Below are 16,378 nucleotides of genomic sequence, written 5' to 3' on the forward strand. Positions count from 1 at the left end.
ACTCAATGTTTGTGTCCCCACTGCAAAAAAAAAAAAAAAAAAAAAAACCAAAAACAAAACAAAACATTCCTGTGTTGAAAACCTAATGCTCAATGACAGTACGAGATGGGATGTTTTGGGAGGGATCAGATCATGGGGGCAGAGCCCTGACGAATAGGATTTGTGTCCTTATGAAAAAAGCCTGAGAAGTTCCCTGGCCCCTTCTGCCATGTGAGGTTACACTAGAAGGTGCCATCAGGAAGCAGGATCGGGCCCTCACCAGGGACCAAATCTGCCAGTGCTTTGATCTTGTACTTCCCAGATTCCAGAACTGTTGAGAAATAAATGTTTCATATCAGCTGGAGCTGGCTGAGACAAAAGCCAAACTAGAAATTAGCCTAAACGCAGCCTCTGTGCCCCTACAGAATGACTGCACTGGAGGGAGACAGGATGGCTCTAACAGCCAAGAGCTCCATTTAGTTTCCATAGAGAGATTTTCCACAGCGGCCGGGGCCAGTGGCCTCCCACCCCAAGGGTCCACAGCTCCAAGGGTAGAAAGGAGTAGCTCCAGCTCCCCAAACCTCAGGTGGTTGCCCCACAACACACACGCAAAAGCAAGCAGCTTTCAGGAACTGGTATTTATTATCAAAGTCATATTCGATGTCAACAAGATGCCACAACTACAAAAAAAATTGCGCACATTGCAATCCCAATGCAAACAGTCAAATGGATCCCCAGTCATTAAAAAAGTAATTCAAATTACCCCAAAAAGCAACTGAATTTTTTAAACATCTTTATACATCCAGCCAACAAATTAAAATGGTTAACAAGAAAAAATACAAATTCAGAGGTCTGGTATCGATGTTTAAAAAAGGCAACTGCTTAAGCATTTCTATCGATTCGAACATCAATCTCTCGGCCACTCAGCTTCATCCCATTCATCATCCGGCAGGCTCTCTCAGCCACCTCTGGCGACTCAAACTTAACCACACCGCACCCCTTGGACTTCCCATTCTCCATCTTGATGTCAGCATACAGCACGTGGCCTGGGCACAGGGAGGGAAGAAGAGACCACAACTCATCAGGCAAACCCAGAGCTCAGCCTCAGTCTGGGCTCCACTCAGTCCAGATCACCTGTTGGATTTCGGTTGACAGAGTCAAAAGGGAGAGTGGCCCTCGCGCCTGGCGCATGAATGTTCAGAACACAGCAGCCAGAACCCAGCTACTATGGCCCTCAGCTATGCTGCCATTCTTCTGCCAAAAGGACAACAATCTGAGCCACGAAGAGCAGTCCTGGTAGCTGCAAATGCACGCCTTTACACTCGAGAAAGTTATAAAGAAGCCCTGGGAAGCCAACTTCATAGGCAAATTTTAGAGAGGCTTCACTTTTAATACACTGTTCCATTTTTACTAGGCCATTGCCAATACAGTGGACACTTCTGTACCGTCCAAATATAAGCCGTGTAATAATTAGCAGGCAGATTACACACATTCATTCAAGTTCCGGTTAAGGATCCAGGTATGTGTCAAGCACTGTGGAAACAATCTGCAAGGGAAGAGCCACAGAAACACAGAGCCAAGAACACACAGTGTAGCTGGTGCTGGTACCCTCAATTCTAGGGCCATCAACTCTGCCTGAGGGAAGGTCAACATCCCAGAAGGCTTCTCCCAGGAAAGTTCTAAAACAGCTTAAGGAAAGTCCACCATGAAGAAGACCCTTGCTGGTAACAGCTCACAACAGAGGCACTTGTGGACAATAGCACTGGCAAACTCCGGATTCAAGGACAGGAGGGAGAAGAAATTGGGTGAGACTAAAGTTGTACAGAGGCTGGTGAGTTTCGGCTCTTTCTTGTCAGCAGAGGGGCATCTCCGGGCATCGGAGGCAGGGGCAGTGGCATGATCTAATTTGACTTTTCAGAATATCTACTACAATGTGGAAATGAAAGAGTAGGGAAAGAGGGCAATAAGGCAGGCTATGGCTCAATGGCTGACCCGAGAGAAGAACCAGGAGAAGCAGCAGTGGTGAAATCTGAGACACTTTAAAGCAAAAGGAAATGAGAAAACACTGAGGACGCCTTGATCCAGCAAGCCATCCAGACCTCTGGCTTAGGGCTGGTTAAAAGGACAGAAGTGGCAGGGGTGAGGGGCAGGGCCTCAGCTGGAGACAATTTCACTTCCTTTTGGCCACAAAGTAAGCCTTCCAGAATGGCTGCCCAGTGTGCCAGGAAACCATAGAGACCCAGAGACCCTACCCTCATCCACACTGAAGCTGTGGGTTTGCCCAGAGCCTATGAAATCTCACCTGTAGGGCCTGCTGGGTGAGTGCTCTTTGAGGCACAGACCAGTGGTGCTACTGTGGACAGTGACCCTGACTGAAATACATTTATTTGGCTCTGTCATCCAGAAGCCATGTGATCTTGGGAATGTGACTTTGCCTGATTCTAAAATGGGGACAACACTAGCTCCTTTCACAAACCAGAAAAGGAGAAAGAAAAAGGGAGGGAGGGAAGGAAGGAAGGGAAGGGAAGGAAGGATGAGAGAAAAAATGAGAACACAGCTGACAAGTGTATGACACATAACGGGAAACTCAACGACCTGCTTGAGTATTCGCACAGGCAGAAAAATGGCAAGTCCCACCAGTCCTCCAGTCATGGAAAGTGTCTATGAAGACAAGGATGGAAGCTTGGCTGCATGACTCAAATGCATCACCAACAAGCTAAGATTTCTGAAGCCACAACACAAGGAAGCACCTAGAAAGTCTTTCTCAAACACTTACCACATTCGTTGAATTTGTCTTTTAGCATCTTCCATGTAAAATCAAATGGGAGCTGAGGGTAAAAAAAAAAGAGACTGGTGAGTGGTTCAACCAAATACTAATGCATAAACATTCCAACTGTCTCTGACTGTGACTTCAAGATTTCTTATTACAGAGAAACTGGCTGATGTTCAAACTAAGAAGGTCAGCAAGATACAAAACAAGTCTGTCTGGATGAGGCTCTAAACTGGCACAGCAAGTTCCCTCCCTCCCTGGTGGCTCTGTCTATGGGAGAATCGCGCAGACAGCAGAACGCAGTTGCCCATGGTGAGCAGCCCACAGAACCACTGAATAGTAGGTAAACTAAACGTGGTCAATCTGGTGAAGATAAGTCAGATACACCCATTCTTCCCCTACTGAAATGTCAAGCCAAAGGGATTAAGAAATCAAATTACTGATCAAGTCCTTCAGACCACCGTCTGTTCTATCTAGTAGTCAGAGAAGCCCAGGATTTCGCAAAACACACTTTTTGCTGCTTGACTGTTACTAAGCCCTCACATTCCCTCCTCATCCTAACAACACCAAACTTTAGGGCCAGTGGCAAGGTGGCCTTGCATCCTACTCAGCTCTCCTTCTGAGGGCATCACCTCTGACTCTGACCTGCCACCTTTCAGTCCTGTTGACTTTAGGTCTCCCTCCTCCCTCTGAGTGTTAACAGCACTGAGAAGTTCCTGAAGAGCCACTTACATTTCTCACAAATATCTGGCAGGCCTTTCTGGCCACCCCAGGAGCATGGCCTCCGGCTCCACCAAAGGAACCTGCGAAGCTTCCTCCAAAGTTGCCACGCTCCATCTCGATGGCGCGGTCAAAGCTGGCACCGCCACCGCCACCCATGGCCAGGCCCATGCGCTCAATGCCAGCGCCCAGGGCAGGGCCCATGGCGGGACCCATGCGCTCCAGGCTGTTGGCGCCCATGCGCTCCAGGCCCATGCGCTCCAGGCTGTTGGCGCCCATTCGCTCCAGGCCCATGCGCTCCAGGTTGTTGGCGCCCATGCGCTCCAGGCCGGTGGCCATGCGATCCATTACGGGGCCCATGCGCTCCAGGCCTGCCCCCATGCCTGCGGGCACCATGCGCTCCATGCTCAGGCCCATGCGCTCGATGGCAGGGCCCATACGCTCCACACCAGAGCCCATGCGCTCGATGGTCTGGCCCACGCGGTCAATGGGTGCGGCCATACGCTCGAGGCCAAAGCCCATGCCGGCACCCATGCGCTCCACGCCGGAGCCGATGCGCTCCATGGTCTGGCCCATGCGCTCGATGCTGGAGGCCATGTGGTCAAGGCCCAGTGGGCCCATGCGCTCGATGCCAGAGCCCATGCGCTCGACTGAGCCCATGCGGTCCATGACCAGGCCCATGCGCTCAATCTCGGAGCCCACACGATCCATTCCGTGGCCCAGGCCTGCGCCCATGCGCTCCATGCCGGCACCCCCAATGCGGTCAATGCCAGGGCCCATCCTCTCGATTCCAGGGACACTGCCCCCGCCTCCACCTAAAACAGACACAAAACAGGCCGATGTCAGGGACTTGAGGATCTGTGTGCACACCATGCCAGGAGGGTGACCTGGGTGCAGCGGCCTGAGCACTTCACATGCTCAACCACAGTTGATAACCACAATAATTTATCATTAGACATGCCTCAAATGTTGACAACTGTTAAAGAATGAGTACATCATTCTTCCTACTTCTGTGCCACAGTTAAAATTTCCAAAACAAAACATAAAAAGGAAAAAAACCCACCCTGGAGAAAGTTTGTCAATAACATTCTCCATGTTACTTTGGAAGTGCTCATACTTATGACAAGCTTTGTGAGCCAGGGGCATCAATTCCTGAAAACTCTGCTTCCCAACCACCAGACATCGATAAAGGCTCAGAAACCCCACACTGAAGCGGTCACCTGATGTAATGGATTATATGGTGACAATTAAGATTGCTCACAACCTCTAGCCTCTCTCAATCTGTCTCTCTACGATGCCTTACTGGTAACCTTCTGGCTGCATTTCCTTAGCACCTCCACAGCATAGAGAAGTTAGTACATAGCCATGGAATCAGAAAGAGATACAGAAACAAACACCAACACCAATATCTTGGGTACAAATGAGCAGACAGCCACTTCCAAGGAACCTTACTCTGTTAGGGAAACTGCCCACCCACCGCCTTTGCTATGTATTACTTTGCTGGCTTTGGAGGAAAAAAAGTCAATGGCACTGTAGAGTGGATTCTGGAAGAGGCCTGAGATCAGTTTCTTACTGCCATGGTTCAGCGGGACACATGTTGGCAGGTCAGCAGTGCACAGTGATCCTGTGATGCTTGCAATTTTGAAGAAGGAGGGTCTGGCTCCACCACCAAGGCCACCACCCACCAGGTTTTTCCACATGCAGAGCAGCTCAAGGGTCCCTCTCATGGTTCAATTCACCACCACCACCTGCCTCTGAAAAAATGGGCAGTTGAGCCCTCAGCCAGCCCATTATTGAATCAAGCAGCCCAGGCCAAGATGCAAATTTAAGAAGAGGAAATCCAGCAGTTTCTTTAACCAATTTAACTAACTAGGTAAGATCTTAGACAAGTCACGCCACTTCTCTGTGCCTGCTTTTTAGCTGAATAACAGCACACCAAATGGCGAAGTATGAACACAATTTAAGAATATTAAACTTTCAGAGCAGAAATTTCTCAGAAACTATAAAAAAGGTAAGAGACCTAGAGAGAGTAGGTAGCATACCCAAGAGCATCAAAAATGAGGGTGATGGATTCCTAGATGCCAAAAGCAGCAGAGAACTAGAAAGAAACGGTACCCCTGTGGCGTTCTAGAATCAGCCCACCATAAAAACAACTCCAGCCAGTGAAGTTACCAAGGAAATGCCATGATGCTCAGAGACATGAGGGGAAAAAAAATCGAACTAAAAGAAGTATATTTAAACTACCCATTACAAAAAAAAAAAAAAAGTGTATTAATTGAAGACTATATTCCAAAATATTTATAGCAGTCATCACTGGGCAATGAGATTTCAGGTTATTTATTTTCTTTGTAATTTTCTGAATTATTGTGAAAACACGTTTATATTCTAGTAAACATTTGTTACGATTAAATGTGTACTTTTATAATCAGGTAAAATATTCACTTTTAGGAATTTACAATTTTATAGTATTAGAAAGAAGCAAGTCCCGAAATTACATGGACATTATAATTACAATGGCTAGTGCGTACATAGTACATACGTAGGTCCTCTTTTATGTTATTAACTCATTTACTCTGCACAACAACCCTGTGAGGTAGGTACTATTATATCCCCATTTTACAGTGTGAAAAACAGAGGGGTTCAGTAACTTGCCAAATGTCACACAGCTAGAAGAGGCAGAGCTGGGTCCCCACCCCAGGCAGTCTATTTTAGAGCCCATGCTTTTCACCACTACACTCTACTATCCCCAGCAATACAAGCCTATTCTAAAGATCAAAACATCAAAACTAAGCGTTTCCTACCTCCTCCCTGCTTTGCAATGATCTCTCCTCTCTTCAGTGCATTACTTAGGATTTCTAAGGAAATCAGGAAGAAAAAAAAATTAGCCAAATTCCTCTATGGTAACAGAAATTTTTATTACAGATTCCAGAGCAGGAGTACTACTAATTAAAAAATAAAAGAGGAAAGGGGAAGGGGTTGAGAAATACACACACAGACAAGTCATTTCACTGGAAAACTGCAAGAGTCCTTGATGATGGGGTCATGATGCTACGGTCTCGTGTCGCTCCAGAGTCTGAGGCCCAGTTGGTAGGGCCTCTGGAAATGCACCCATGAGCTGAACTTGGAAAGTCAAAGCAAGAATGGGGCCAGTAGCAGTTTCCTAAAGCTGGTACAGACCCCCAGTACTCACATGAAGCGTGCACTCACCCATCCAGATCCAATCAACATCTCATGGTTATCTGTCAGCAACCTACTTCTGTAGCTACACTTAGAGCCCAAATCCTAAAACCCAGCAACTGCATGTAGTGTTGGAAATGTGACCTAATCCACAAGCTGTGCGAGGGAAGACCACAGCAAGCTGAGCCCACCCACCCGCCAGCCCTGCCTGGAAGGAGCAAGTATGATGGTGACCAAGTTCTAAGCCTCAGGAAAACAAAACCCTAACGCTCTCAGCTATCCAGAACGGTAACACTGCTGCTTGCTTGGCTGTTCATACAAACCTCTTTTAAGTTTGTCTAATGCTATCATTAGCATTAGCTTTTAAAGGTTTCTTCTGGGTCTTTAATTATGTAGAAGAAACTTGTACCCACACCCTCTCTGGTCGTGAAATGTGCTCAGCAATGTGGACAACAGACAGAGTACATCTGATATTATGACCATGACCACAGAGATTAAACCGTACCCCGAGGCTGTTTCTACTAGTACTACACCTACCTGCTAAAGGACGGACGTGGGAAAGTACACCAAGAAACAGACGCCAGCCTGCAACCAAGTACAGGGCTTATTCTTCCATAACACCTGGGATCCAACTCAGCACACCCAAGCCTAGGTTCTCGTTCTGAAAACAACACTTGGCTCAAACCATTCCCTGCAAAAGCCTTCACAATCAACCTACAACTGATTTGAATAGAAAGTCAAATTTTTTTCATGAGAGTTCACAGACCTGCTCTGACTCAGAATTTTAACCTGTTTTTCCTGTCCCTGGTACACCCTCCTCTCCAAGCCTCTGCACCTGACACTGTCAGCCCTGTGTGCCAGCACACTCTCTGCCTATGCTGAAGCCCACCCAGCCCCTCCAGCTTACACTGCATCTCCTGCATGATCTTCTTGCATCCCTGCCTAGATCCAGGGCTGAGCAGAACATTTCTATCAGCCATCTAGAGCAGTGTTTTTCAAATCTTAACACAGAGAAAATGATCGATCACCTTTGTGTGGTTCTCACATGACTGCCAAGGGCCCAGGAATCAACATCTCTACTGGCTCCCTCAACTAGGCCACTTCTCCGTGCTGAACTCTGGGGCTGCCCTGAGCCACTCTCAGCATCGTCTCCTCAGCTGCACCACGTCCTTCAAGGTCAAGGACCACATACCCACCTACATCCCTGCAGCACCAAGTATAGTTGTTTGCACAAAGAAGTGCCTTGATAGAAAAGAACGGGCATTGAACAGGGAGGCAGCAGAGAAAGCACCAAAATGATTCAACTGTCAAGTTAACAACACAAAAAAATAGAATCAAGAACTGAATCTGAAAAACCAATCTAGGCAACTACTCTGAAAACCTGACTTCAAGATTTTATTTGGTACAAAGACCTTTTTACTAACATGGGTCTGATCACAAGTAGCAGCAGAACAAAAGCCCTTTGCTCTTGCCCATGGTCACTTTGAGAAGTCTCAGGACAAACAGACAGTACAGTCTCAATCAGAGAGAAGGTGCCAAAGCAGTAGGAGACAGCAAGGCCTGCAGATGCTGTTCCTACATTCAGGGCGGGATAAGATAGGTTTCCTGTTACCACAGGAAGTAACCTCACCGGTCCACCTCTTGTGCCACCACAGGAACTGGGACAAGGCTGACAATCTCCTCACAGGGGTTAGAGGCATCCCAGGGCAAAGTATTCAAGGCTCAAAAGCACGACAAAGTGCCTATGGGAGCAAAGCCACACGCCATTTTGTTCTTCTCACCACAGGTATCCAAAATTAGTATTTGCAGCCAAATGACAAAAAAAAAAAAAACAAAAAAACCAAAAAAAACCTATTTTTTTTTTTTAAATACCCTACCATTCCAAGATACAAAGCAAAGCCAGTCATGGCAACAAGAAACTTATCTGGCCTAGTCACAAATGGATTATGGACTTATCTCCAAATTCTAAAGTTCTGGAACAATCTGGAGTAAAGCTACAGTCATATCAAGCGAGCAAAGAAAAAGTAAATCTTCACGACCAGCCTAGTTTAGATGCAAGAAAAATCACTCAACTTTCCTAACCATGATCGGGGGGAAGAAAATGAAATCAGTCTACCAAACAACAGAGTCTACTCAGAGAAAGTTTCTGATTAATTCCAGATTTTCATGAAGGAAACAACGTAGGATTCCTGGAGACAGTTTGGAGATTTAAGAACCCTGTCTCACTGATGAGCTTAATGACAAATTTTTCTAGGGCCTTCATAAACTCTAAGAATACAGCATAGCTCATACAAGACAGACATAAAAAGCTTAAAATCCTCACACCTGGCCCAAGGGGTTTTATTAAGACAGGGGCTGAGCACTCTTTGAGGCTACCACCTCGTAGCCCCGGATCTGCACAGGACGAGAAGCGGCTGAAGGGGAGCGGAATTACCCATGCTCTAAATCTCCTAAAAGAAAAAAGCTTCAGAGCCCAGGAATAGACAATCTCCTTGCTTCACACTAATGGAAAATTAGCTGACAGATTCTCAGAAACAGCTGAACTTAAAATAGGGGAAGACATCCATGGAAAAGTAGAGAAACTGCTTTGCAAACTAACCAAAACTGAAGAATTTCTGTACATCAGACAGGCCCAATCCTCCAGGTCTTCCAGCATTAGAAAGCTCCCCTAGTTCACTGAGGTCTCCTTCACACGCATCAACGAGCACACCACGCCGCCCGTTACCTGGACCACCACAGGGCCCTGGACTAAGGAGACTCGCATGCCCACTTAGCAGGGCTTGAAAATCTCTACGACTAGAGAGCCACAACATCACCTAAGTGCTGCAGTTTTAACTCCCACAGCAAGCAAACACCTTATACCAGTGTGAAAGAAGCAGCCACCTGAAAAATCTGAAAGAAAAATGGTGCTATTGATATCAATAAAAAAAAATCAAGGACCAAAGGTTCTTATCTAGGTCTAGAAACACACAAGTTTTTAAAAGCTTAAGGAAAAACAGCTGACTTAGCCTAAGAAAGAACCTCCTAACATCAGAGTGAGCCTGCACCCCCGGGGGCGGACCCCACCAACGTGGGGCCCGTGGGGCCTTCTTACCCATTCCTCTGCCAAGGGGCTCTCCAAAGCTTCGAGACATTCCCATCTCTTTTCTGGCAAAGTCTCTCTCAAAGCCTCCACCCATGCCACGCTCCATCTCTGTGGAAAAAAGTATTACCCAAGGCCTTTCCAGGAATACCATTGTTTCAGACATTAAAAAAACAAAACAAAAAACTACAGACATACTACAGCCACCAGCAAGTCAGCATGTTTGGTTTTTCTATAGAAAACCATCATTCACCCTTTATTCCTTAAAAAAGAAAGTCATCTCAAATAAATCCCTGAAACCTACCTTTAGTCCATTAAGAAGGACTCATTTACAGCTTACACCATAGTCACACAACAGGTTCACCAAGCACCCACTACCGCAGTCCCTGGCGTGGGAGCTGCAGTGCACGCAGAGGCAAAGGCCGGCTGCAGGAGAGCCTGCTCATGTCACACCTACCGCCTAGGAGGCACTTCCCACGTACCCTGCCCTGCTCGGGACCTTACATGTGCTATCATTTCATGGAATCCTCACAAGCAGCCTGCACAGCTAGATTACCCTCCACCACTACTGCCCCTTTACAAAGAAACTGAGGTTCAAATGACTTAGGAACTTGACCAAGGTCACATGCCGGATAAGGCACGATACAAAGGCTGGAACCTAAACACAACGCAAAAGCCCATGTGCTAATACACAAGCACAGCCATCAGAATATAGAAAGACGCTTGCATACGAACATGATTTCTCCACTGACAACTGGAGTGGTTTCATCTACATAATGGGGTTCCGCAACCTATTTTTTTCTATGCTGACTGCAGGAGTATGTTATTTTTCACAATGTCTTTTAAAAACAAAGGTCTTAAGTTCTGTGGGGGAAAAGCCCTGCCCCAGCTGAGACACCCTTTTATGACTTAGCACTGGCTACTTGTTTCCTTGTATATTCATTCATGTAAGCAAGACCTAAAATGTGCTACACACACTGTCTCCCTCCCATACTGAGCTCCTTGGAAAATCTAGTTTATTTATCTTGTTCCTTAGAAATACCAGGTATGCAGGTGCTATATAATGGACACCTGCTATTGCACAACTACAAAAAATGCAGCTGGAGTCCCTACATTCTCAATGAACTAAAAACAAGTCTATTAGAAACATGAACATGGAAGCAGGCTAGCATTATGAATTAACAAGAGAACACCAGGTTTTGGTGATGGTGGACTTTATAGTCATAGTTTGAATCAACCCAACTGGATCTCATAGGCTATCTGCTGGAAATGTATCTAATTAGCATGAGCCTGTGTACGGCAGGCAGAACAGAAATCCCAGAGTGGCACCATAATGAATGGAGGCTCTACTGAGCTCCTTTAATCCTTATCGTAAGCCTGTGAAGAAGGCACCCTCCCCATAAGGAAGTCATATGCAGGCATTAATGTGTTGGCAAAGGCCTCAGAATTTTATCTTCCCAACTGTCAGCAGATCCAAGAGTAGAGGGAACCCTGTGTGGACTCCAATGTACTCCCCCCAACAGAAAAAAGAAAGAGAATTTTCATTGTCAAATATTGCATCAAACCAGTCATCATTTGATACTTGATGATCTTTCAATTAAAATTTTTTTGTATCCATTCTATCAAGATTTGATCTCTACTGGCCTGAGAATTTGGTTTCTATTCAGGCTAATGTCATTGGCACCTGTGACCATGTGACACACAGTGATCACTGACTAAACATTAAGTTAAGTCTGAAACATCTTCATCAATTTTTTTTCCCAGTGATTGAAACTTTCCTTGAACCCAGGGCATCCAAGGCTCTAGAGCTGATTCCACTCAAACCTCAAAACACAGCTCCAGTGTAAGAAAGTCCCTGTTCTCTGCTACAGAGGATGGACAAGGATTCTGAGTATCTGTACTTGAAAACATCTTTAAGAATACAGCGTAAGAACATATCCTCCACTGTGGCTCTCCACGAGCATCAGCACTTTGAACCTTTAACCACCAGGCTCAGAAGCGTACCAGGTGCATCCTGTTCACGAGATTATCGGAGATTTTGTCCACGTGGCTCAGCACAACCCCTGCCCTCGCTTCCATCTGCTTCGAAATCACACCACCTGAACTCCTGGAACTCCTCAGAGCAACAACCCAAACCTCCTTTCTAATGACTCACCTCTCTTGAGCAAACATTTTATCAAACCAGACTTCTTCAACTCGCACTTTTCATTTAAAACCCCATGCACAAGTGAGCTACAGGCAAGCCTGAGAACACACTGGAAACACAGACTTTTGCCCCTTCATTCCTTACTAACAGTGAGAACTTTCCTGCATCTTATCATCTAGAACAAGGAGTTTTTTCATCAGGAATAGCTACTTTCCATTTTGATAGTTAGTATCTATCTTAGTAGGGTTCTCGCTTGCCCTATACCACCTTCACATTACACACTACTATAGACCAGCAAACAGTTAAACCTAAACCTTAAAAATGCCCCATTCCAGAAAAGCTTATGTGTATAAATGAAGTAGCATTTCCATAGGTGGGGGTCAAAGAGTCCACCACCAACACCCAGAGGATTTCAGAAATACAAGTTTCTCATGGCACTCTACAGCCCTGCCGATAAAGGGGGGGCTGACGCCCATGCTGTAGACAATTCTAAAAGGCCGGATCAGGGGGAGGGTATAGCTCAGTGGTAGCGTGTGCACCTAGCATATATGAGGTCCTGGGTTCAATCCTCAGCATTTCCACTAAAAATAAATATATAAAGGGGGAAAAAAGAAAAAAGAGGCAGGATCTCAGCATGATTAAGAGCCAAGCTCTGGAGCCAGAAAGCCTGGGTCCATATCCCACCACTACGAGCCACGTGACCTTAGGCAAGTCACTCCGGGCCTCAGTTTTCAATGATATGGGGATAACAGCACCTACATGTCACGTGGTTCTTGCAAGGACTAAATGAAATAATACATTATAATTGATACTACTATATTTCTGTTAAGAGGCTGGAGGGCTGTAAGATTTAAATTAACAGTACACCAAATTCTGCAATGTATAAATGCTAAATTAAATGAATGCCTCGGCCCACAACGTGGAGACATCCGAGCAGATGATCAAGAACTCACCCCATGCTGGGCATTGGTGGTTCAGTGGTAGAATTCTTGCCTGCCAAGAACTCACCCAGTCCAGCACTCCAGGGGAGATAAGTGCTGGAGGCAATAGGAAAGCTTTAAAATTATACTGGACAATTATTGGGGAGATTCAAAACACAAGAAACCTCAGGAGTTTAGTAACTAAGAGAAGTAACACTTTCCTACTATTAAATCTAGCTTCTAAAACACAAACTTTCTCTAAGGTAATTCAGAGACATCGAATTCAGTAAAAAGTGGAAGGGAGAAATCATTTATTAAAAATGGATCTGTTTCCTAAAGGTCACCTGAGAGCCAACAGCCAGCAAAGGGTAGGTATAAGCAGGAAGGAAACATGAATCTTACCATTTATTCTGCCCATGTTCATCCCAGATCCAAATCGACCCATGTTTTCCATACCACCACCAAAGGGTCCCTCCATGCCTGAAAGAGACATTCACATTTAGCACCAGTCTAACAAGACAGACTGAACAGGAAAAGAAAAAACGTTTTTACAAGTTTCACTGAGGGCATTTTCTGCCAGGAACTTACCAGTCTTAAGGGCTTTGGGGGAAAATATGCTAGTGCCCTTGTATAAAAATCACTATCTTTAAACAGCTGATCTAATCCAACCCCCTCAATGAAGAAACAAGCAGAGAGGCCCAGAGAGATGGAATGATTTGCCCAAGGTCACAGAGCTAGTTAGTGAGAAAGCCAGAACCAAAAGCCAACACCCACTGGAAGGATCAACGGGTAAAAGTAATTTCTAGACTCAAACTTTTTGGAAACCAAAGTGAAAATTTCATGCAGGGCTTAAGAGAAAAGAAAGGAAAAAAGAGAGAAAACCATACCTAAAGTAATTACATTTGTACTTCATTTCAAATTTCTTACCTCCCATTTTATTTATTCCAAATCCTATGCCTTCCATTCCCATTCCTTAAAAAGAAAAAGTCAACGCAAACTAAAATTATGTCAAAGCAGTAACGTTTGAACTTAAAAAGCACATGAAATTCTAAACCAGCAAATAAACAAAAATATCCCTGATTACAACTGTATTTCAATTGTCACAGAAAAAAAGGATGAGGGCTCTTCCACTTCAACCATCAAACCATTACATTTCAAGAAAACTATCTAAGCCTTCAACAAAATAATCACGTGACTCAAAATTTTATAGCATCCAGTTTCATTAAATGACCAAGTTGGACAGTTTTAAACATAAAATATAATTATCAGGTACAGACTAGGAAACATGCAACTTTTAGAAGCTTATTTTAGGGAACATAGTGGATTTTAAAATCCCTTTTAAATGTAAAAATCTCCAAATAAAAAGCAATTCCTAAAAACCCCATGTCTTCCCTCCCCTCAACCCCAGACTTCCCTCTGAGGTGTCAAGTCAGAGGGTGTGGTGGTCAAATTGGTAGAGCCATCTGAGGTTATGGGCCACGTTCTGGTCAGCCCCAGAGTTTAAACTGGGCGGGAGACAAGGGATATGCAGAAGTGACAGTAGTAGGGTAGAGAGCATCCATCTTGCAATTCAAAGAATTTCAAGGAAGAAAGACCAAAGTCTGAAGTCATGAAAATGAAATCTTTCTTAATGGTATATGAATGCCTCACTGCACAGAAACGAAAATGCTAAAAAGTGAAACCTAAAGTTTATTCTAAGGGGGAGGGTATAGCTCAAGTGGTATATAGCACATGCTTAGCATGCACGAGGTCCTGGGTTCAATCCCCAGTACCCCCACTGAAAAAAACAAACAAACAAATAAACCTAATTACCTCCCCACCCAAAAAAAGTATTCTACACATCATAAGCTTTTATTTATTAGCTATTTCTCATCTTCTTAAGCAAAGACAACACTGTGCATCATGTGTCCCTGTGGCCTACGGCAGCTGTGCTGTCATGCAATGTGGCTCCCCATGCCTGCCTGCACCCACCAACACCCCAACCTCTAGAAGCCGTGTCAACACCAGGCAAGAGCCCAAGAGGCTCTGGGTAAGACTGGCAGTGCTGTGGTTCCACGGTCAGGAGACCTCCAGTTTCTGTCACTAACTGAAAGTGTGACCTTGAGCAAGACCAACTCTCTAGCTTGCCTCCTTTTATTCAAAGGCTTAACTGAGTATCTCAGCTCAGAAGGTCTTGTGAAGATAAAATGCAAAGCATAAATGGCTTTAGAAAAAAGGATTCAACTCAGTGAAAACACAAAATACTGCCTTTATCAAAATGAGTCAGAGATAAAGAGGGAATTTTGTCCCAATTAAACGGTCATTCCATTTGAACTACTTAATGTCCAATTATTCCAATAATTAACTTTAATGACTTTAACTGCCCCAGAAATGCCCAGTCAAGGCACACCGTACTTCTCACCTGCGGGCCCTATGTTTCCCATTCCAATGCCTTTATTCAAATGATTGGCATCAATAGGCTGCCCTCCTGGTCCTAACCCCATGCCAATACCACCAAGTCCATCTGAAAGGAAAAGAGAAAGTCAACAGTATAGATTCCACTTACTTAGGAAACCATGACCCTCAAAGGCAAAAAGAGTCTGTTTTACTATGCTGTGGCTGTCACACCTATTCTTCCACCAGCAAACAAACCCAGGGCCTAAACCATAATTCAACACTGGTGCATTTGGGAGCGCTCCTTAAGGCATGACAATACAGATTAGAGTTTGTGATATATCTAAAACAAGCACAGCTAAAGCTCAGTTCATGTGAAAACTACAGAGAAGAACTATGAACAACCTTCACAATAGAATGTGAACACCTATGTTTCCCTAAATCGTGAACTGAGAAAAGTTTAATCAAAAAAAGCAACTGAAGACATCAAGTGGCAAGCAGCACAAATATGCACAATCCCCACCTCCCAACCTGATGACCCAGAGGACTTTTCTCACAAAAAACAAGATTATAAACCAGCCAATTAACACACTGGGGCGCACACTAGTCTCTGACTCTACTGCAGGCAGTTTTAGTAACAATGAAGCTAGTGTATTCAAAGAACTTATCTTCTACTCAGAAAGCTTCCTAACCCGTGGATCATATCCAACCCACCGTCAACTCCACGCTCCACTAACAGGAGAGCAAGAATACAGCCTGGTCTCGAAACAGCCAAGGCCTGATAGCTTAACAAACTTGTAATGCTCTGGGTGACCATGAGTCTGAGATTTAAAGCAAGACCAGGTTTTTTAAATGGGAACAAAATGTTAAAAAAAACCTGACACCAGTTCTCAAATATTTAATCTGATTAAAATCCTTGTTCTTAAATTGCACAGAAACAGCAGCAAGGGAACACCAAGGTTAGCTACTCCCCAAGGCATTAAAGGCTTTGAAGTCAACCCACCGAAATGTGCTGGGGAGACCAAAAGTCACAGATAATGGGCTCCCTGGAGCCCAGTGCTAGCCAGCCAAGGCTGCAAAGCAGCCCTCACCTCTTCCCACTCTAAACACAAAGTCAACAAGGGCAACCACCCTGATTCTGGGCAATCACTGCAAGTGATCACACTGATTATGACAAGGAAATGTGGTCCTTCTCTTAACTGTTAACTTTC

General features: G+C 44.9%; 1 protein-coding gene across 20 annotated transcripts in view; it reads right to left on the reverse strand.

Moving 5' to 3' along the window:
* Positions 1–602: 602 nt before the first annotated feature.
* The window catches only part of HNRNPM (heterogeneous nuclear ribonucleoprotein M), a 38,267-nt gene continuing 22,491 nt past the window's right edge, over positions 603–16,378 (reverse strand). For 3 of the 20 annotated variants that reach the window (XM_032466271.1, XM_032466266.1, XM_032466285.1), the window contains 8 exons: positions 15,196–15,297; positions 13,722–13,766; positions 13,197–13,274; positions 9,741–9,839; positions 6,271–6,324; positions 3,482–4,284; positions 2,756–2,807; positions 603–1,025 (listed from right to left, as the gene is read on the reverse strand). In XM_032466271.1, the coding sequence (XP_032322162.1) occupies positions 862–1,025; positions 2,756–2,807; positions 3,482–4,284; positions 6,271–6,324; positions 9,741–9,839; positions 13,197–13,274; positions 13,722–13,766; positions 15,196–15,297 (1,397 nt within the window). In that variant the 3' untranslated portion in view covers positions 603–861. Of the gene's footprint in view, positions 1,026–1,084; positions 1,114–2,755; positions 2,808–3,481; positions 4,285–6,270; positions 6,325–9,740; positions 9,840–13,196; positions 13,275–13,721; positions 13,767–15,195; positions 15,298–16,378 lie in introns of those variants that run through there. The other 17 variants (XM_032466269.1, XM_032466279.1, XM_032466283.1 and 14 more) reach the window with 14 other exon arrangements.

The sequence above is a fragment of the Camelus ferus genome, chromosome 22, assembly GCF_009834535.1.
Source record: "Camelus ferus isolate YT-003-E chromosome 22, BCGSAC_Cfer_1.0, whole genome shotgun sequence".
Lineage (NCBI taxonomy): Eukaryota > Metazoa > Chordata > Mammalia > Artiodactyla > Camelidae > Camelus > Camelus ferus.